This window comes from Heterodontus francisci, unplaced genomic scaffold (genome assembly GCF_036365525.1).
Source record: "Heterodontus francisci isolate sHetFra1 unplaced genomic scaffold, sHetFra1.hap1 HAP1_SCAFFOLD_43, whole genome shotgun sequence".
In the NCBI taxonomy this organism is placed as follows: domain Eukaryota; kingdom Metazoa; phylum Chordata; class Chondrichthyes; order Heterodontiformes; family Heterodontidae; genus Heterodontus; species Heterodontus francisci.
In genome coordinates, this window is record NW_027141852.1 from 17,601,337 (window position 1) to 17,623,604 (window position 22,268).

At 44.2% G+C, this 22,268-nt stretch overlaps 1 protein-coding gene across 1 annotated transcript; it reads left to right on the forward strand.

The window, feature by feature from the left end:
- Positions 1-10,728: 10,728 nt before the first annotated feature.
- Positions 10,729-21,950, forward strand: LOC137364987 (histone H2A-like; the record flags this gene model as incomplete). The annotated part of the gene is made up of 3 exons (XM_068027859.1): positions 10,729-11,088; positions 17,476-17,606; positions 21,779-21,950. Coding segments are annotated over 3 exons (663 nt in total), but the record flags the coding sequence as incomplete, so codon positions are not given.
- Positions 21,951-22,268: the final 318 nt, after the last annotated feature.

The following is a 22,268-nucleotide window of genomic DNA, read 5'->3' on the forward strand; positions in this document are numbered from 1 at the left end:
TGTCAGGATGGATCTGCCCAGAACACTTGTGATGCAGGAGCTGGGAGCTTCAGTACTTCAGTGGAGGCTGATACTGACACTGGTTTTCAATAGTGTGTTCTTAATGAATATTAATTGAGAAATTAAATTGATCACTTTGATATTTTGCACTACACCTGTTCTTGAGTTATAAGATATATTTTTCTTCCAACAGGCAAATATTTGAAGGTATTGTGATGAATGTGATGGTTGCTGCACTCGAGGCACAAGGAACAGTGCAGCCAGCTCCTCTCACACACAGTAGGTACATTATCACTCAGAGGACAGAGGGATAGACAGTTCATCAGTTCCCCAGTCTCAGACTGCAGAAGTAGTCAGGCTCACATTGATCCCGAGTTCCAGAGTCATATTTTCAATCCAACAATCAAACAAAGCGGGAGAGAAATAAATTGTTTGTGTTTCACCCCAACTCAGTACCACTAACAGGTCGATACATCAATCCCAGGTCATAATCACACCCACTGGCAGATTGAAATGCAATGTGTCAATCTAAATATAATGCAGACTTAACTATCAATTAAATATCAGATAGAACTGGCACACAGTATTGACTGAATGGCACAGAATCTGACCTAATGATGTACCCTGAGTTTTTAATTAAATACCATACCCAAAGCTCACGCCTATTGATTATAAAAGATGATTAACCATCCCAATAGTGTACCCTGAGATACAAGTTACATACAAGTTCAACATTCATTACAGTAAAATATTTAAAAGGGCTGAAAAATCGCGTAACCTGAGACACAAATTAGATACCAGTTCAAAACTCACCCACACCATGAAAAATTACTAAATATTACATACCATTCTAAAAACACATACAATATCAAACTGAAATACAGTATCAGTTCCATTAGTACAGATTGAGCTAAACATTGCCAGTCCAAAAATCACACACAGGGCTGAATTTTATAAGCCTGCTGCCGAAATCGACGGCCGGTGAAAACAATGGTGGTCCGCTCGTGCGGGCCACACGTCGTGGAGTCACCGCGATCCTAAGCGTGGTGGCTCATTTAAATAGCCGGGGTGGGCCACCTCCCGCCGATCACATGTAGGGGGCGAGCTGACCATCCCTGGCAATGGCGTCAGCCGCCTGTGCGCAGGCGCTGATACCATTTTTAAAGGGCTTTGAGCCCTATCTTTAAATTTAAATATTTAAACCGCAAGGACATGAAAATAAACAAAGACATTTCTTCTGTCTCTCTCCCACCCCCAGTATCAATTAAATTAATGACTTGCCCTCTCTCCCCAAAAACACTTACCTTGTCCACCTGACCTTCCGTGCCCCCCCCACCCAAAGTGCATAAACTTTAACCTCAAACCCTTCACACCATCCCCTACACCAATATGTTACTTTGACCATGTTCCCCCTCCCTCCTGCACTAAGAAACTTACCTCCTTCCCCCTGCCCATGAGTGTGTGCCTCGTTTCCCGGGACAGGGATCCGAAGGCCAGCCACCAGACTGACGATGGGAGCAGTAACTCAGGTGGGGACGTAAATATAATTAGTGCATTCATTTACATATATTTGAATATGCAAATGGAGGTCTGGTCGCTGAGCGGCGGGAAATGGGGTGCTGCCATGAGGCCTCGCTGCCACCGGCAATATCGGCGGGCTGGACCCTCCCAGCCTCTCCCGGAGGCATTTTCTGCTGCCCCCCCCTCCCCCATCATGAAAGGCAATGTCGGGTGGGGGTCTGTAAAATCCAGCCCACAGTATCCGATTGTGCAATGCTTGTAAATTGTAAACTGTGGTGTAAATTAGATGTCAGTACAGAACTCACCCAAACTGAAGAATTGAAAAATACAGTAGACTGAATTACACATTATTTACCAGCCATAAAAACATATACAGTATCAGAATGAAATAGAGTATCAATTTCATTTGTGTAGACTGAGCTCCACATTACAAACCAGTAAAAAATCTAATCTAACAGAGGTATGGAGGTTTTAGTGGTTGTGGTACAGGATTAATCCAGAAGTCTCGACTAATGATTCAGACACATGAGTTTAAATTCCACTACAGCAGCTGGGTAATTTAAATTCAGTTAATTAAATAAATCTGGAATAAAAAAAATCGAGTCTCAGCACTGGTGACCCTGGAGCTACTGGATTGCTGTCAAAAAATCCATCAGATTCATGAATGTCCTTGAGAGAAGGAAATCTGCCATTCTGACCCAGTCTGAAGTATAAGTGATTCCAGGCCCACAGCAATGTGATTGAATCTTAACTGTCCTCTGAAATGGCCCAGCAAACCACTCAGCTGTCTTGAAAGTGTAATTAGGGATGGGCAATAAATGCTGACCTTGCCAGTGACACTAACATCCTGTGAATTAATAAACAAGCATTATCAGACTTAGAGATAACATTATCTATTCCATTGGAACCGGCTGAAGTACAGATAACATAGCACTCCAAAAATCTATAGTGTTAGAGTGAAAGATACTGTCTCAATTATTGATTGCAGCCTGAGCTCCACATTACATACCAATCTAAAATCGCATACAGTTTCAGACTGAGATACAATATTTATTCCATGACTGCAACAGAACTACATGTTCCACATTATTGAATAAGCCTGAGCTCCTTTCTCTGGAAAGAAGGAGGCTCAGTGTTCAGGCTAATAGAAGCATTGGCTATGAAAGGATTTGATAGGGTAGAGGTAGAGATTTTTCACACTTGTGGGAAAAGTTGTGAATAGGAAATAGTCAGTAATAAATCAAATAAATAATTCAGGAGAGACTTCTTCACCCTGCTTTGACCGTGGTTAGAATCTGTAACATGCCACCACATGCAGCAGTTGAGTTCATGAACATTGCGACATTTAACAGCAAGTTAAATGATTATATGAGGCAGAAAAGATTTGAGGGGTTTGCTGATCAGATTAGATGAAGTAGAGTTGGAGGAGGCTCATGTGGAAATGCAAAATCTTGGGCACAATAGCCTGTCTCTTTGCTGTAAATTCTATGTAATTCTGTGTAGAATGAATTCAGAACAGCAAGACATCCCAGAGATTAATGGTTGCGGACTATATCCCATAAACAGAATCCCAGAGACTTACAGATACTGAACGAAACCCACACTCACAGGCAGTACCAGAGACTGACAGATACTGAAAAAACCCACACTCACAGGCAGTACCAGAGACTGACAGATACTGAACAAAACCCACATTCACAGGCAGTACCAGAGACTGACAGATACTGAATGAAACCCACATTCACAGGCAGTACCAGAGACTGACAGATACTGAATGAAACCCACATTCACAGGCAGTACCATGGACTGACAGATACTGAACGAAACCCACACTCACAGGCAGTACCAGAGACTGACAGATACTGAAAACACCCACATTCACAGGCAGTACCAGAGACTGACAGATACTGAATGAAACCCACATTCACAGGCAGTACCAGAGACTGACAGATACTGAATGAAACCCACATTCACAGGCAGTACCAGAGACTGACAGATACTGAATGAAACCCACATTCACAGGCAGTACCAGAGACTGACAGATACTGAATGAAACCCACATGCACAGGCCATACCAGAGATTGACAGATACTGAATGAAAGCCACACTCATACACAGGACGAGAGACTGATACTGAATGAGTCCCAGATTCAAAAAGTTACAGTGGCTGAGAATTACAACAATATTCCTACACTCACATACTGTACCAGTAACTTAAAGATACAGAATGAATCGCACACTCAAATAGCATACATGAGACTGAGATACAGAATGAGTCTACACCAACACACAGTACTGACAGATACAGACTGGATCATAAAGTCACATACAGCAACAGAGACCTATTAGCACAGTATGAATCAGTCACATATAGGACTAGAATATGACTGACTGGAGCATGAATCCCATACTCCCACTCAGTAACCAAGACTGACAGTTAGCCGCATATAAAGAATGATTCGCATTCTCATGTACGGGACAACAGGCTGGCTGATGTGGCACAATGGTACAATTAATGTTTGGACAAACTCAGTGCAATAATGGCTATCTGCAGGACCTCAGAGGTAGTAATCTCAGGATTGCTACCAGTGCCACGTGATAGTCAGAGTAGAAATGAAAGAATAGTCAGGATGAATGCGTGGCTTGAGAGATGGTGCAGGAGTGAGGGGTTCAGATTTTTGGGACATTGGGACCGGTTCTGGGGGAGGTGGGACTATTACAAATTGGACGGTCTACACCTGGGCCGGACTGGAATCAATGTCCTTCGGGGTGCTTTTGCTAACGCTGTTGGGGAGGGTTTAAACTAATGTGGCAGGGGGATGGGAACCAAATGCGGATGTCAGTGGACAGTAAGGAGGTAGTAACTAAAGCCTGTAAGGAACCAGATAATGAAGTCAGCGTGACAAAGGGAAAGAGTAGGCAGGGAGCAGATGATGTACGCAAAGGGACTGGTGGTCTGAGGTGTATTTGTTTTAATGCAAGAAGTGTAGTAGGTACGGCAGATGAACTTAGGGCTTGGATTAGTACCTGGGAGAATGATGTTATTGCTATTACTGAGACTTGGTTGAGGGAAGGGCACGATTGGCAACTAAATATCCCAGGATATCGATGCTTCAGGAGGGATAGAGAGGGAGGTAAAAGGGGTGGAGGAGTTGCATTACTGGTCAAAGAGGATATCACAGCTTGTGCTGAAGGAGGGCACTATGGAGGACTCGAGCAGTGAGGCAATATGGGCAGAACTCAGAAATAGGAAGGGTGCGGTAAGAATGTTGGGGCTGTACTATAGGCCTCCCAACAGCGAGCGTGAGATAGAGGTGCAAATATGTAAACAGATTATGGAAAGATGTAGGAGCAACAGGGTGGTGGTGATAGGAGATTTTAATTTTCCCAACATTGACTGGGATTCACTTAGTGTTAGAGGTCTAGATGGAGCAGAATTTGTAAGGAGCATCCAGGAGGGTTTTCTCGAGCAGTATGTAAATAGTCCAACTCGGGAAGGGGCCATACTGGACCTGGTGTTGGGGAATGAGCCCGGCCAGGTGGTTGAAGTTTTAGTAGGGGACTACTTTGGGAATAGTGATCACAATTCCATAAGTTTTAGAATACTCATGGACAAAGACGAGAGTGGTCCTAAAGGAAGAGTGCTAAATTGGGGGAAGGCCAACTATACCAAAATTCGGCAGGAGCTGGGGAATGTAGATTGGGAGCAGCTGTTTGAAGGTAAATCCACATTTGATATGTGGGAGGCCTTTAAAGAGAGGTTGATTAGTGTGCAGGAGAGACATGTTCCTGTGAAAATGAGGGGTAGAAATGGCAAGATTAGGGAACCATGGATGACAGGTGAAATTGTGAGACTAGCTAAGAGGGAAAAGGAAGCATACATAAGGTCTAGGCGGCTGAAGAAAGACGAAGCTTTGGAAGAATATCGGGAATGTAGGACCAATCTGAAACGAGGAATTAAGAGGGCTAAAAGGGGTCATGAAATATCTTTGGCAAACAGGGTTAAGGAAAATCCCAAAGCTTTTTATTCATATCTAAGGAGCAAGAGGGTAACTAGAGAAAGGATTGGCCCACTCAAGGACAAAGGAAGAAAGCTTTGCGTGGAGTCAGAGAAAATGGGTGAGATTTTAAATGAGTACTTTGCATCGGTATTCACCGAGGAGAGGGACATGACGGATGTTGACGTTAGGGACAGATGTTTGATTACTCTAGGTCAAGTCGGCATAAGGAGGGAGGAAGTGTTGGGTATTCTAAAAGGCATTAAGGTGGACAAGTCCCCAGGTCCGGATGGGATCTATCCCAGGTTTCTGAGGGAAGCGAGAGAGGAAATAGCTGGGGCCTTAACAGATATCTTTGCAGCATCCTTAAACACGGATGATGTTCCGGAGGACTGGAGAATTGCTAATGTTGTCCCCTTGTTTAAGAAGGGTAGCAGGGAAAATCCAGGTAATTATAGACCTGGGAGCCTGATGTCAGTGGTAGGGAAGCTGCTGGAGAAGATACTGAGGGATAGGATCTATTCCCATTTGGAAGAAAATGGGCTTATCAGTGAAAGGCAACATGGTTTTGTGCAGGGAAGGTCATGTCTTACCAACTTAATAGAATTCTTTGAGGAAGTGACAAAGTTGATTGATGAGGGAAGGGCTGTAGATGTCATATACATGGACTTCAGTAAGGCGTTTGATAAGGTTCCCCATGGTAGGCTGATGGAGAAAGTGAAGTCGCATGGGGTCCAAGGTGTACTAGCCAGATGGATAAAGAACTGGCTGGGCAACAGGAGACAGAGAGTAGTAGTGGAAGGGAGTTTCTCAAAATGGAGAAGTGTGACCAGTGGTGTTCCACAGGGATCCGTGCTGGGACCGCTGTTGTTTGTGATATACATAAATGATTTGGAGGAAAGTATAGGTGGTCTGACTAGCAAGTTTGCAGACGACACTAAGATTGGTGGAGTAGCAGATAGTGAAGGGGACTGTCAGAGAATACAGCAGATTGTAGATAGATTGGAAAGTTGGGCAGGGAAATGGCAGATGGAGTTCAATCAGGGCAAATGCGAGGTATTGCATTTTGGAAGATCCAATTCAAGAGTGCACTATACAGTAAATGGAAAAGTCCTGGGGAAAATTGATGTCCAGAGAGATTTGGGTGTTCAGGTCCATTGTTCCTTGAAGGTGGCAGCGCAGGTCAATAGAGTGGTCAAGAACGCACACGGCATGCTTTCCTTCATCGGACGGGGTATTGAGTACAAGAGTTGGCAGGTCATGTTACAGTTGTATAAGACTTTGGTTCGGCCACATTTGGAATACTGCATGCAGTTCTGGTCGCCACATTACCAAAAGGATGTAGATGCTTTGGAGAGGATGCAGAGGAGGTTCACCAGGATGTTGCCTGGTATGGAGGGCGCTAGCTATGAAGAGAGGTTGAGTAGATTAGGATTATTTTCATTAGAAAGACGGAGGTTGAGGGGGGACCTGATTGAGGTGTACAAAATCATGAGAGGTATAGACAGGGTTGATAGCAAGAAGCTTTTTCCCAGAGTGGGGGATTCAATTACTAGGGGTCACGAGTTCAAAGTGAGAGGGAAAAGTTTAGGGGGGATATGCGTGGAAAGTTCTTTACGCAGAGGGTGGTGGGTGCCTGGAACACGTTGCCAGCGGAAGTGGTAGACGCGGGCACGATAGCGTCTTTTAAGATGTATCTAGACAGATACATGAATGGGCAGGAAGCAAAGAGATACAGACCCTTAGAAAATAGGCGACATGTTAAGAAAGAGGATCTGGATCGGCGCAGGCTTGGAGGGCCGAAGGGCCTGTTCCTGTTCTGTAATTTTCTTTGTTCTTTGTTCTTTGTCTCCATTCCCAATATTTCTAAGTTCCACCTGTCCAACATAAGCTGAACAATCATTGCATGTTGTGACTGACGGTCTGATCTGTAAACTGCACTGCATCACAGATTGCTGACATTTGCTAGCTGAAAGTGAGAACTGTAACATAGGAGAAGAAATTTACACAGTCTGTCAAGGTTAAAGATGCAGGTAATGTGAGGTAATAGATTTTGTCTGTAAGTGCTGCACTCATATTGCTTCATATTTTTATATTGAAAATAAAGGTAATTGATTCTTATTTTTAAAAATTGCCTTAATTGATTAGATATTTGTAAATGTGCCCTGTTATATTTTACACTAAATTGAGCAGTATTTCTGTCTGATATTTTAGGATACTATTTACATCACTTCAAACAAAGAAAACATAACTACACAAAGAACTGAGCACAACGCTGAAAGTTTCACAGCAAACAGTCAAAGGGAAAGGGATGAAATACAAAAAAAAACTAAAATACTGAAAACACTCAGCCAGTCCAGAAACAACTGTGGAGAAGAGAAGCTCAGGTTAATGGTCCAGTTCTGTGACCCTTCTATAGACCTGAAACGTTGCTCCTGCCTTCCTCTCTCCATAGATACTGCTGGAACTGCTGAGTGTTTCCAGAATCTTCTGTTATTCAGATTTCCAGCAAGTTTCTCTTTTTGAAGAATGAAATATTCCCTGGGAAGGAATTGTAAGATTTTGGTTCGGTCTTCACAGACACACAAAGAAGGGGACCGAGCTCATAATGTGATTTTAAAATAGTTTATTAAGAAGCAACAGTTTAATGTAATATTAAGAAGTATCAGTTTAAATATGAACAGTTTAAATATGATGATGCGTAAGCTAAATAGATGAATTAGAGGTACGACCCATAACAGATTGAATGGATTACAGATCCGGATCATACAGTGGGGAAGAACAGTGTTGACAGTCTCCCTGACGATGAAGCAGGCGAGGTGTTGGTGTTGGTGTCCTCGGTCTTCTTCAGCCAACCAAAGTGTTAGGCCAAAGTCTAACACTCAGCTGAAGCCGAGCTTTGGGAAGCTCTCCTGTCTGAATAAGACTGACTATTTCCCTGTCGAGCACCTGTTTATATACTTTATTTCTCGGGACTGGTACCCTATGTCAATCATTTGTTCAAACACTTCTAACCAATGAATACAGGACAGGTAACTGAAGTATCAGGGTGGCCACACCCCCCCCCCCAACTTTGTCCATCACTTTTGCTCAAGGTCATCTTTCAGTATATCTTATACTGGAGCCCATTTTTAGCTTTCACTAGACACTTGTACTGATAACAGGGTACACAAAGTGCAAGAAGACTCCATCTATCAGTTCAGGAATGTCTATGGTGTCCAGTGGCTTCTATTATGACCACCTCAGGAACAGCATACTCCTCAGCCCCTATCTTAATTTATACCAGTGCTGACCCTCGCTGCTAAGAACTGCTTTTCTATGGGTGGCCTCATGCTCTGTCTGCTACTTTTATTTATTTAGAGATACAGCACTGAAGCAGGCCCTTCGGCCCACTGAGTCTGTGCTGACCATCAACTACCCATTTATACTAATCCTATATTCCTACCACATCCCCACACCTATACTAGGGGCAATTTATAATGGCCAATTTACCTATCAACCTGAAAGTCTTTGGCTGTGGGTGGAAACCGGAGCACCCAGCGAAAATCCACATGGTCGCAGGGAAAAATTGCAAACTCCGTACAGGCAGTACCCAGAATCGAACCGGGGTCGCTGCAGCTGTGAGGCTGCAGTGCTAACCACTGCGCCAATGTGCCGCTATAATATATTGCTATAAGCATTCGACATTATTATGAGAAGAACCAGTTATTAAAGGTCCCATTTCTTACAGAATGGAACTTTGCATAAGAAGGAGGATTAGGCCACTCGGCCCTTCGAAATAGCTCTGCCATTCGATAAGATTAGGGCTGATCCCTTGATCACCTAAGTGTCCAAAAACCTATTCATCTCTCTCTTGAAGAGACGCAATGATTGAGCATCCACAGCTCTCTGGGGAAGAGAATTCCAAAGATTAACAAGCATTAGAGTGAAAAAAAATCTCTTCTCAGTCCTGAATGACTGAGCCCTTCACACTGAGACTATGAGCCTTTGTTCTGGGTTTGCCAGCCAGAGGAAACAGCCTCCCAGTATCTATTGTGTCAAACCACTTAAGATTTTTATTTGTCAGTACGATTACTTGTCATTCTTCTACATTCTGGGGAATTCTAGCATAGTCTACTCGAGCTTTTCTCATACATGGATGACGTTGCCGTCTTCTGCTCAGTACGCAAACACCAAGTGTCATTACGTGCTGAGGTTCTATCTGTACCCGATGTTGAGAAGGATGGACCTGGTCACATTGCCGCGGAACGCTCCATCCAGTTGGACCGTGCCGTACCACCTATCCTGCGTGGGAAGGTTTCTGCGGAAAACACCTTTGACCACCAATCCATCAGGCAGTGGTCTGCACGGAATGTCCTCAAGGCCCTACGGGAAACGTAGATGGTGGATCCGTTCGGATGGTTCCCGAGCAGACCGCCAAAATCATTTGGCAGAATGCCTCATCACCAGAACTTTCAAACAAGCACCAAGATGTAGCTTGGCTCGTGGTGAGAAGAGCCCTCCCCGTCAGATCCTTCCTGCACGCCTGAAGTCTCACCCCCTCCGCACAATGCCCTCGAGGTGGCTGTGGTGAGAAAGAGACGGTTGCCCACCTCCTTCTGGAATGTGTCTTTGCAAAGCAGGTGTGGAGAGAGATGCAGTGGTTTTTGTCGAGGTTCATCCCAAGCAGCTCTGCAACACAGGAATCTGTGCTCTATGGGCTGTTCCCAGGGACGCACACCGAGATAAACATCAACTACTGCTGGAGGACTATCAATTCGGTGAAAGACGCCCTTTGGTCTGCCCGAAACTTGCTGGTCTTCCAGCACAAAGTGTTGTCCATGACCGAATGTTGCAGACTGGCACATTCCATGGTCCAGGACTATGTGCTGTGGGACGCACTAAAGCTTGGGGCAGCCGCAGCAAAGGCTCAATGGGGAAAGACCACTGTGTAAGTTCCCCTTATCAAGCTGAATGGAGGGGCTGGATCCATGGAAAACCCCTCGAACTTTATCTGGAAAATATCTGTGTGCTATAAAATGTAAAAATGTATCTGGCATGACAAATGAAATGGTTGTGAGGCAACTCACTCCTTTATTGAAGGAAACTGACCTCCTTTGCACTGTTTGTATTTTTTGACTTGATGCTGTTTGAAACTGTCCGGTAATGTATTTTTTTTTCCAGATTTTGATGAATAAAGTATATTTTGGAAATAAAAAAAAAGTCTGGAAGAGGAAAGACCAGCGGGAAAGCTCGGGCCAAGGCCAAGTCTCGCTCCTCCCAGGCTGGAATGCACTTCCCGGTGGGTCGTGTTCACAGGCTCCTGAGAAAGGGTAACTATGCTGAGCGTGTGGGTGCCGGAGCCCCGGTCTATCTGGCTGCTGTGCTCGAGTATCTGACCGCTGAAATCGGCGAGCTGGCCGGTAATGCGGCCCGGGACAACAAGAAGAGCCGCATCATCCCCAGACACCTGCAGCTGGCGGTCCGCAATGACGAGGAGCTCAACAAGCTTCTGGGAGGAGTGACCATCGCTCAGGGCGGGGTGCTGCCTAATATCCAGGCCGTGCTGCTGCCCAAGAAAACCAGCGCTCAGAGCTCCCAGAAAAAGTAAAGCGGCCAAAATGTCATCCAATAACCCAAAGGCTCTTTTCAGAGCCACCGACAGTCTCTGTGAAAGGGCTGGTTACTGTCAGGAGGGAGTCAGTGATGGAGTTATTGTAACAGTGGATTGACCTGTTTCACATCTGTCCAGGTGTGTTTTCCGTTCCCTCTCTGGATTGCGCTCTGTTTCTCTCCTCACACATCCCCCTGTACCCACCCACCCCCAGTTAAATGAAGAACTGAACTACAGGGTGTCCATCAACAATTTAATAAATGCTGCCACCTTCAATTTCATAAATTCGGAGACCCTCCTGGTGCATTAATGATAAGTGGTTTGGCGCTGATTAATTAATTTAATAATGACAGTATCTGGATCAATTCTGGTCTGTTTTTCATTTAGACAGTTTGAATTCTGTTCTTTTTTTCCTCCGGTGATCTGAGCGCCGCTTCTCACTGAGAATCTGCTCATGGAACAGAGTGAGTGCAGAGTAAGAGAAGGAACTTGAAACAATCCCTATCGCTAGAAAAAATGTAGTTGGAAAACTAATGGGACTAAAGACTGACAGATCCCCTGGACCTGATGGCCTGCATCCTAGAGTTTAAAAGAAATGGCTACAGTGGATGCATTGGTTGTAATCTTAAATTCCCGAGATTCTGGAACAGTCCCAGTGGATATTAAAACCGCAAATGTGAAACCCCTATTCAAAAAGCAGGTAATGATAGGCCTGCTAGCCTAATGTCTGTCATTGGGAAAATGCTGAAATCCATGATTAAGTAAGTGGTAGCAGAACATTCAGAAAATTAATGTACAATCATGCAGAGTCAACATGGATTTATGAAAAAGAAATCATATTTGACAAAATTATTTTTGAGGATGTAACAAGCAGGGTATATGAAGGGGAACCAGTAGATGTAGCGATCTGCTCTGATGATGCTACCTTCCATGACAGCACTTCTGATATGTCTTCCTTTTTCCTCAACAGAGGATCCCCCCCACCGTGGTTGACAGGGCCCTCAACCGTGTCGGGCCCATTTCCCGCACCTCTATCCTCACCCCTTCCCCTTCCTCCCAGAACCGTGACAGGGTTCCCCTTGTCCTCACTTTCCACCCCATCAGCCTCCATATCCAAAGGATCATCCTCCGCCATTTCCGCCACCTCCAGCATGATGCCACTACCGAACGCATCTTCCCCTCCCTTCCCCTGTCAGCATTCTGAAGGGATCTTTCCCTCCGCCACACCCTGGTCCACTCCTCCATTACCCCCACCACCTCGTCCCCTTCCCATGGCACCTTCCTCTGCAATCGCAGGAGGTGTAATACCTGCCCATTTACCTCCTCTCTCCTCACTATCCCAGGCCCCAAACACTCCTTTCAGGTTAAGCAGCAACTTATTTGTACTTCTTTCAACGTAGTATACTGTATTTGCTGCTCACAATGTGGTCTCCTCTACATTGGGGAGACCAAACGCAGACTGGATGACCGCTTTGCGAAACACCTCCGCTCAGTCCGCAAGCAGGACCCTGAGCTTCCGGTCGCTTGCCATTTCAACACTCCCCCTTGCTCTCATGCTCACATCTCTATCATGGGCTTGCTGCAGTGTTCCGGTGAACATCAACGAAAGCTCGAGGAACAGCATCTCATTTACCAATTAGGCACACTACAGCCTGCCGGACTGAACATTGAGTTCAATAATTTCATTGCATGACAGCCCCCCATTTTACTTTCATTTTTAGTTATTTTTTCTTTTTACATTTTTTTGTATGTTTATTTTATTTCATCTTAGTCTGTTCAATTGGCTTACCCACTGTTTTTTTTTATGTCTGTACTTGCTGCTATTCAATTTTCAGTCCGTTAACACCCTATCTGTAATAATGCTTTGGCTTTCAACACATCATTAACATATTGTTTGCCTTTGCTCCATGACCTTCTGGTCAGTTATTCTCTGTGACCTTGTCCTATCTACACCTTCTCCTTTCTTATCTCTTGCCCCACCCCCGCTTTACTTGCTTAGAACCTTTGACATTTCTAATATTTGCCAGGTCCAAAGACGTGTCACTGACCCGAAACGTTAACTCTGCTTCTCTCTCCACAGATGCTGCCAGACCTGCTGAGTATTTCCAGCATTTCCTGTTTTTATATCAGTAGATGTTGTTTATTTGGAGTTTAAAAGGTGTTCGATAAAGTGCCATGTAAAAGACACAAGATAAGAGCTCATGGTGTTCAGGTGTAATATATTAGCATGGATAGAGGATTGGCTACCTAACAAGAAACAGGGAATTGGGTTCAATGGGTCATTTTTCAGTTTGGCAAACTAACTAATGGTGTGCCACAGGGATCGGTGTTGGGGTCTCAACCACTTACAATCTATAATTAACAAAAACAAGAAATGCTGGATTCACTCAGCAGGTCTGGCAGCATCTGTGGAAAGAGAAGCAGAGTTAACGTTTCGGGTCAGTGACCCTTCTTCGGAACTCAGCAGAGTTAACGTTTCGGGTCAGTGACCCTTCTTCGGAATCTATAATTACTGGCTTAGATGAAGGGATCGAGTGTATTGTAACCAAATTTGCTGGTGATACAAATATAGGTGGGAAAGTTGTGAGGAGGCCACAAAGAGTTTGCAAAGGGATAAAGGCAGGTTAAGTGTGTGGACAAAAATTTGGCAATGAAGTATAATGTGGGAAAATGTGAGGTTATCCACTTTGGTATGATGTGAAGAAAAGCAGAATATTATTTAAATAGAGAGAGACTGCAGAATGCTGTGGTACAGAGAATCAGGGGGTCCTTGTATATGAATCACAAAATGTTAGCATGAAAGTACAGCAAGTAATTAGGAAGGCAAATGGAATGTTGGCCTTTATTCCAAGGGGGATGGGGTAGAAATGTGCAAGTTGTTGGTTCGACCACACCTTGAGTGTTGCATGCAGTTTTGGTCTCCTTATTTATGGAGAGATATATTTGCATTGGAGGTCGTTCAGGCAAGAACCACTAGGTTGATTTCTGGGATGAAGGTGTTGTGTTATGTGGAAAGGTTGACCTGGTTGTGGTGCACTCATTGGAGTTTAGAAGAATGAGAGTCAATCTTATTGAAATACATAAGATTCTGAGGGGGCTTGACAGGGTATTTACTGAGATGATGTTTCCCCTCATGAGGGAATCAAGAACTCGGGGGAACAGTTTCAAAATAAGGGGTCTCATTTTCGATGTAGTTGAGGAGGAATATCTTCTCTCAAAGGGCTGCTATTCTTTGGAATTCTCTACCCAAGAGGATGGTGGAGACTGGTCATTGAATATATTTAAGGCTGAGTTAGACTGACTTTTGATCTACACGGGAATGAAGGGTTATAGGGGCAGGCAGGATAGTGAAGTTGAGGCCATGATTAGATCTGCCATGATTTTATTGAATGGTGGAGCAGGCTCAATTGGTGGAATGGCCTAATCCTGCTCCTAGTTATTATGTTCTTACATAATATTGCCAGGTGGAAATAAAATCCTGACTTATGCATACATCCCTGCTCCAGCAGGTATTCCCATTCATGGAGCAGTGCAGATGTTGGGTTGTTCCTGGATGTCACTAACTTGTTGTAAAACTACCAAAGAAAACCTGATCAGCAGAAGCTGAGTGCTGCAGTGGAATCAGACACTGACACTCTTTGTATTACTGATCATCCTTTGTGGTTGGTCATAATGATTATTAATTGAAATATTACATTCATGTTATGCCGAAAACCACACCTGTCAAAAATGAGACATATTAATTTTGTCGTATGAACTGTTATGGACTTCAAATACCTTGTTTAAAAAGACCACAACAATGGCTGAAAATATGGCTGCACATTTGCATTCTAAAAGACTAAACAAGACAGTGGGAGTGCTCCCTGATTCAATTAGCCAGATGGGGTTGTCAATGGAGATGATCAAGAGACATTGAATGTGTAAGATACTGCATTACGCTCCCCCCTCCCCACGCAACCCTCCCCCCACGCACCACCACACTCCACTCTCCCAGCAGACAATCAAACAATGCCGGAGAGGCAGAAGTTGTTTCCAATTCAGCCCAACTCAGTACTGCTGAAAGGTAGGTCCATTGATCTCAGTTCAAAATCACACACACTATCAGATTGAAAGGCACCGGATCAATCTCACAAAAGTGCAGCCTAAGCTACAAATTAACTATGAGGTAGAGCAGCTGATGGAAAGGTACAGAATGAATCCTAAGAATGTAGACCAGAGTGCAGACTGAGAGACAGATTACAATGTAGTACAAACATCTCATACAGTATCAAAAGGAAAGTTACAGTATTATGCCAATTAGTGCAGACTGCACTACACATTACATACCAATCCAATAATCTCTGTCAGAGCTGTAATGAAAGATAGAGTATCAATTCAATGATTCTAATTATACTGAGCACACCATTTGTGAGTTTGAAATATATGTCATCATTCACAAATGTGTTCAGAGTTACAGACTAAATACTCGTCCAAAACAAACAGAGATGAGGAGAAATTTCTTTACTCAGAGGGTTGTTAAACATTAGGAATTCTTTACCCCAGAGAACTGTGGAAGCTCAGTCATTGAGTATGTTTAAAGCAGAGATTGACAGATTTGTAAATACAAATGACATAAGGGGATATGAGGATAGTGTGGGAAAAAAGGCATTGAAGTGGATGATCAGTCCTGATCCTATTGAATGGCAGAGCATGCTGGGTGTCCTGCTCCTATGTTCCTAAAACTCTCATACCACAACTCAATAAAACACACAGTTAAAATGAGGCAAATTGTGATACATTATGGCGTTAAGCAAATAGTTCTCAATACCATCCCTGAAATACATATTAAGTACCGGAACAGAGGAATCCTGCACCAGAGTCTCATAGATACAGAATGTAACACACTTGTAGACAATACCAGTAGCTGAGAGATACAAAATTAATTCCACTTTAACTGACTGTCCCAGAAACAGACACATAAAAAATGAATTGTAACACACATTAAGTACCAGAGACTGCCAAATGCAGAATGAGCTCTGGATGTGCACATGCAGACTGTACCAGAAATTGACTAATACTGAATGGGACCCGCACTCATACGTTGTACCAGAGACTAACAGCTAAAGAATAAATCCAACATTCACTTCCAGTACCAGAAAATAATATATGCATAACAGATATCACTCACATACACTAGCAGAGACTGACAGACACATAGTGAGTCACAAAATCAATTAATTTCAGAGACCAGCAGATAGAGAATTAATCTCACTCTCACAGAAAGAACCAGAGACTGACAAATATACAATGAGACCCAAGCTCACATAAAGTGACAGACACTTAATTAAAACCACACACATACATAATACCTTAGACTGACACATAGAGAATGAATCAAACAATCACATTCTGACTGTAAGACTGGTGCATACAGAATGAATCTCACACTCACATTTAGTTCCAGACACTGACAGATACAGAATAATATCCACATTCACCCACAGTAGCAGATAGATACAGAAGCTGCCACACATTCACATACAATACTCATGATTGACAGACAGAATGAATCACACAATCACATTTAGTTCCATAGACTGACACTCAAATAATCTCACACTCAGATACAGTACAACAGAGATAGATTTAGAATTAAATTTGCTGTCATATAATGTACCAGAAAGTGTGACAAACTTAATCTCATACAGTACAAAAGATTGATGGAATTTGTTCCACACTCAATGTAATAAGTTTTAAGTAAGTGAAGTGGGGATGGCGGAGGGGTGGGGAGGGTAGGTGGAGGTGGGGAAGAGAACAAAAGGGAAGGTGTGTGTTCAGGCAGGAGACGGTTGCCCACCTCCTCCTGGAATGTGTCTTTGCAAAGCAGGTGTGGAAAGAGATGCAGTGGATTTTGTTGAGATTCATCCCAAGCAGCTCTGTAACACAAGAGTCTGTGCTCTACGGGCTGTTCCCAGAGACGCGCACCGAGATAAACATCAGCTGCTGCTGGAAGACTATCAATTTGGTAAAAGACGCCCTTTGGTCTGCACAAAACTTGCTGGTCTTCCAGCGCAAAGAGTTGTCCACCACCGAATGTTGCAGACTGGCACATTCCAAGGTCCAGGACTACGTGCTGAGGAACGCACTAAAGCTTGGGGCAGCCGCAGCAAAGACTCAATGGGGAAAGACCAATGTGTAAGGTCCCCCCACCAAGCTGAACGGAGGGGCTGGATCCATGGAAAACCCCTTGAACTGTATCCGTAAAATTTTTGTTTGCTATAAAATGTAAAATGAAATGGAAGGGTGGTGAGGCAATTCACTCCAGTATTGAAGGAAACTGATCTGCTTTGCATTGTTTGTATTTTTGTAATGTATTTTTTACAGATTTTTATGAATAAAATATATCTTGGAATTCAACAAAAAGTGTTAGGGCAGGAGAGATTAACTGACAAGCAGGTCATGCAGCAAAGACAAAGGGAGAGTGCTAATGGTGCAGTGAAGGGCAAAACATTAGTGTACAGACAGTGTTAATGACAGAATAATGAACAGCTCTCTCCAAAAGCACAAACTTGAAAAACCAAGATTCAGGCAGGAACATGGTAACAAAAAATTATCAATCAAAATAAAATAAAATAATAAAAAAGATCCAGCCATGCTCTGAAATTATTTTACTTAATGTTCAGTCCGGAAGGCTTTTGAGTGTCTAATCAGAAAATGAGGTTCTGTTCCTGGAGCTTGCTTCACTGGAACACTGCAGCAGACCGAGGACAGAAATGTGGGTATGAGAACAGTGTGGTGAAGTGAAGTGGCAAGCAACCTGAAGCTTGGGTTCATGCTTACAGATTGTCCGGAGATGTTCTGCAAAGCAGTCACCCAATCTACGTTTGGTCTCCCCAATGTAGAGGTGCCGCATTGTGAGCAGCGAATACAGAAGACTAAATTGAAAGAAGTACAAGTAAATCGCTGCTTCACCTGGAAGGAGTGCTTGGGGCCTTGGATGGTGAGGAGAGATGAGGTAAAAGGGCAGGATCTATGCCTCCTGCGATTATATGGGAAGAGGCCATGGGAAGGGGAATGCTGACAGGGCAGTGGAGGGGAAGATGTGTTTGATAATGGCATCATGCTGGAGGTGGCAGAAATAGTGGAGGATGATCCTTTGGATGTGCAGGCAGGTCGGGTGGAACTTGGTTGCAGTTCTGGGAGGGATGGGAAGGGATGAGGGCAGAAGTGCAGGAAATGGGTCAGACACGGTTGAGGGCCCTGTCAACCACAGTGTGGGGGAATCCTCGGTTGAGGAAAAAGGAAGACATATCAGAACTGCTGTTGTCGAAGGTTGCATCATCAGAAATGATGTGTCAGAGATGGGGAAACTGGGAGAATGGAATGGAGTCCTTACAGGAAGCAGGGTGTGAGAAAGTGTAGTCAAGGTAACTGTGGGAGTCGGTGGGCTTAGAAAGAATATTAGCGGACAGCCTTAAATTCAGAGATGGAGACAGAGAAGTCACAAAGGGAAGGGAAGTGTCGGAGATAGATCATGTGAAGGTGAGGGAAGGGTGGAAATTGGAAACAAAGTTGATGAAGTTTTCCAGTTCCGGGCGGGAGCAGGAAATGACACTGACACAGTCATCATTCTACCGGAAAAAGAGCTGGGGGTTGGGGCCCTGAGTAGGACAGGAAAAAGGAATGTTTGACATACACCACAAAAAGACAGGCATAACTAGGACCCATGTGGGTAACCATGGCAACACCTTTTATGTTATTCTCTGAGTAACACAGCTCCTGATTCACCAAACCCTGTCCACCATCTACATGGCACAAGTGAGGTGTGTAATAGAATACTCTCCACTTGCCTAGCTGAGTTCAGCTCTAACTTCACTCTGGAAGCTCGACCCCATCCAGGACAAAGTAGCTCACTTGATCAACACCCCGTCCACCACCTTAAATATTCACTCCTTCCACCACTGGTGCACAGTGGCAGCAGTGTTTACAATCCTAGACAGCACCTTCCAAACACGTGAACTCGACCACCATTTTTAAAAAATCATTCATGGGATGTGGGTGTTGCTGGCTAGGCCAGCATTTATTGCCCATCCCTAATTGCCCTGGAGAAGGTGGTGGTGAGTTGCCTTCTTGAACCGCTGCAGTCCATGTGAGGTAGGTACACACACAATGCCGTTAGGAAGGGAGTTCCAGGGCTTTGACCCAGTGACAGTGAAGGAACGACAATATAGTTCCACATCAGGATAGTGTGTGACTTGGAGGGGAACTTGCTGGTGGTGGTGCTCCCATGCATTTGCTGCCCTTGTACTTCTAATTGGTATCGGTTGTGGGTTTGGAAAGTGCTGTCTAAGGAGCCTCGGTGTGTTGCTGCAGTGCATCTTGTAGATGGTGCACACTGCTGCCACTGTGCGCGCTGGTGGAGGGTGTGAATGTTTGTGGATGGGGTGCCAATCAAGTGGGCTGCTTTGTCCTGCATGGTATCAAGCTTCTTGCGTGTTCTTGGAGCTGCATCCATCCAGACAAGTGGAGAGTGTTTCATCACGTTCCTGACTTGTGCCTTGTAGATGGTGGACAGGCTTTGGGGAGTCAGGAGGAGACTTACTCATTGCAGGATTACTAGCCTGTGACCTGCTCTTGTAGCCACAGTATTTTGTGGCTACTCCAGTTCAATTTCTGGTCAATGGTAGCGCCTAGGATGTTGATAGTGGGGGATTCGGCAATGGTAATGCCATTGAATGTCAAGGGAGATGCTTAGATTCTCTCTTGTTGAAGGTGGTCATTGGATAAGTCCTGGATACTGTCGAGCACTTGTTGCATTTCTACACAGACTGCTTCAGTATCTGAGGAGTCACGAATGGTGCTGAACACTGTGCAATTATCAGCGAAAATCCCCACTTCTGACCTTATGATTGAAGAAGATTATTGATGAAGCAGCTGAAGATGGTTGGGCCTAGGACACTACCCTGAGGAACTCCTGCAGTGATCTCCTGGAGCTCAGATAATTGACCTCCAACAACCACAACCATCTTCCTTTTTGCTAGGTATGACTCTAACCAGCGGAGAGATATCCCCCTGATTCCTTAGAAGGACAAGAGCAGCAGACACATGGGAACACTACAATCAGCAACCTCCCCTCCAATCCACATCCTGACTTGGAACTAGTTTGCCGTGCCTTCCCTGGGGCATATCAAAATCCTGGAACTCCCTCCCTAATAGCACTGTGTGTGTACCTATAACATATGGACTGCAGTGGTTCAAGTAGGCAGCTCACCAAAACCAGGGCAATTAGGGATGGGCAATAAATGATGGTCTTGCCAGCGATGCTTACATCCCATGAAAAAAAATAGCAAAAATAAAATGGAGTTAAAATCTCTATGAAAGAAATCTTTATAAAATTCTGCAATCAGTCCATGTGACCAGGAGATCCCCACCCCCTTCATTCCAGTTTTTACTTGCATTGATTCCACTTCATTGTCACACACGATTCTCTCATCCTCCTTTAAACCCTCTTCAATAAAACCACTCACTTTCCATCAACAATTTGCAAATGGATTCATTTATGATGCTGGAACATTCCTCACACAGAAATTATTCAACTCAGTAAAAACATTCTTACAGCTGATAACTTTGCTACCAATTGAAGGACTGTCTAATGTGGTTATCAAGTCAGAGTGAAAAGTTTATTAAACTTGGTTCCATTCAATCCAGCTGTCATAAACTTTGAACCTTTATTCATTTTATAAACAGTATTTGAAGGGTCTCAGTAACAATGTTCAGTGTTGATGAGAGTGGGGTCTGGGTGAGAAGCTGCTGAGTGTGACAGGGTCAGGACTGAATGCAGGAAGTTCTCTAACAGTCTCTCTCTTTCTCCCTCTCTATTGCTGAAGGGATTGAGTTGATTGACAACTGGCGGCTGCTGGTATTTGAATAAATGAAGTTCCTTCCAACCATTTTTTGATTGACAGCTACACAGAACTTTTTTGTCCCAGGCACAGTTGCGCAGTGGTTAGCACTGCAGCCTCACAGCTCCAGCGACCCGGGTTCGATTCTGGGTACTGCCTGTGCGGAGTTTGCAAGTTCTCCCTGTGTCTGCGTGGGTTTCCTCCGGGTGCTCCGGTTTCCTCCCACATGCCAAAGACTTGCAGGTTGATAGGTTAATTGGCCATCATAAATTGCCCCTAGTATAGGTAGGTGGTAGGGAAATATAAAGGGACCGGTGGGGATGTTATTGGAATGTGGGATTCGTGTAGGATTAGTATAAATGGTTGGTTGATGGTCGGCACAGACTCGGTGGGCCGAAGGGCCTGTTTCAGTGCTGTATCTCTAAACTAAAACTAGACACAAAAATGAACAGAAGTGGATCAGTGTAGGATGATTCTCGGTCTGTATAAAAGGGGTGTGATTTCAGCTGCCATGGTCCAGTGGTTAAAGATTTCAACATTGAAATCCACTGGACTTATCCCAGTTTGGTTTGAGTCCTGCTCACAGAGGATCTATTCAGTGATTTTAATTATTTTAAATCTTTAATCCTCTATTTCCACAAAACGCAGGCACTGAAATAACTCAGACTCCTCACCATTGCTATCCATTATACAGGTAGTGGCTGCATGGACTAATGGAGACACACTCGGAGGGCTCTGGGAGAGGTTTCTTCTCGGGTTTTAGGACTCTTTTGGTCTACCAACAGCAACCGGATGTCTGCAGAGGAACTCGGAGTGCCAGGCCGCTCAGAGGACAGACTTCCCAGGATCAATTTTAATCAGGGGACAAAATATCAGTGGAACAGGACATCAAAGGTCCGAGGATTGAGGCTGAAATTCCCGATGTTTTGGAAGAAACCTGCAGATGTGGGACGTTAATATTTGCTCGGTGCAGATTCACTTTAGTCCGTTATTGTGTCCTGCGACAAACAAATGGCTGGCAGCTGTCAATCCAAAAAATAAAAATCAGAAGATTCTGGCAATTTCCACCCTTACATCTCTCAGCAGTCTTGGTTCCATCTCATCCAGTCCTCATGACTTATCAACATGAAGTACAGCCAGCCGTTCCGGTATCTCCTATTTATTAGAACGTGCTGACTGAGCTGTGTTTTCACCACGTCTGGGCAATCAGACAGTTCACCCTTCATTCTGCTCTGATTCACTTTCCCAAAGCAGATCTACAGATTCTCAAATCTG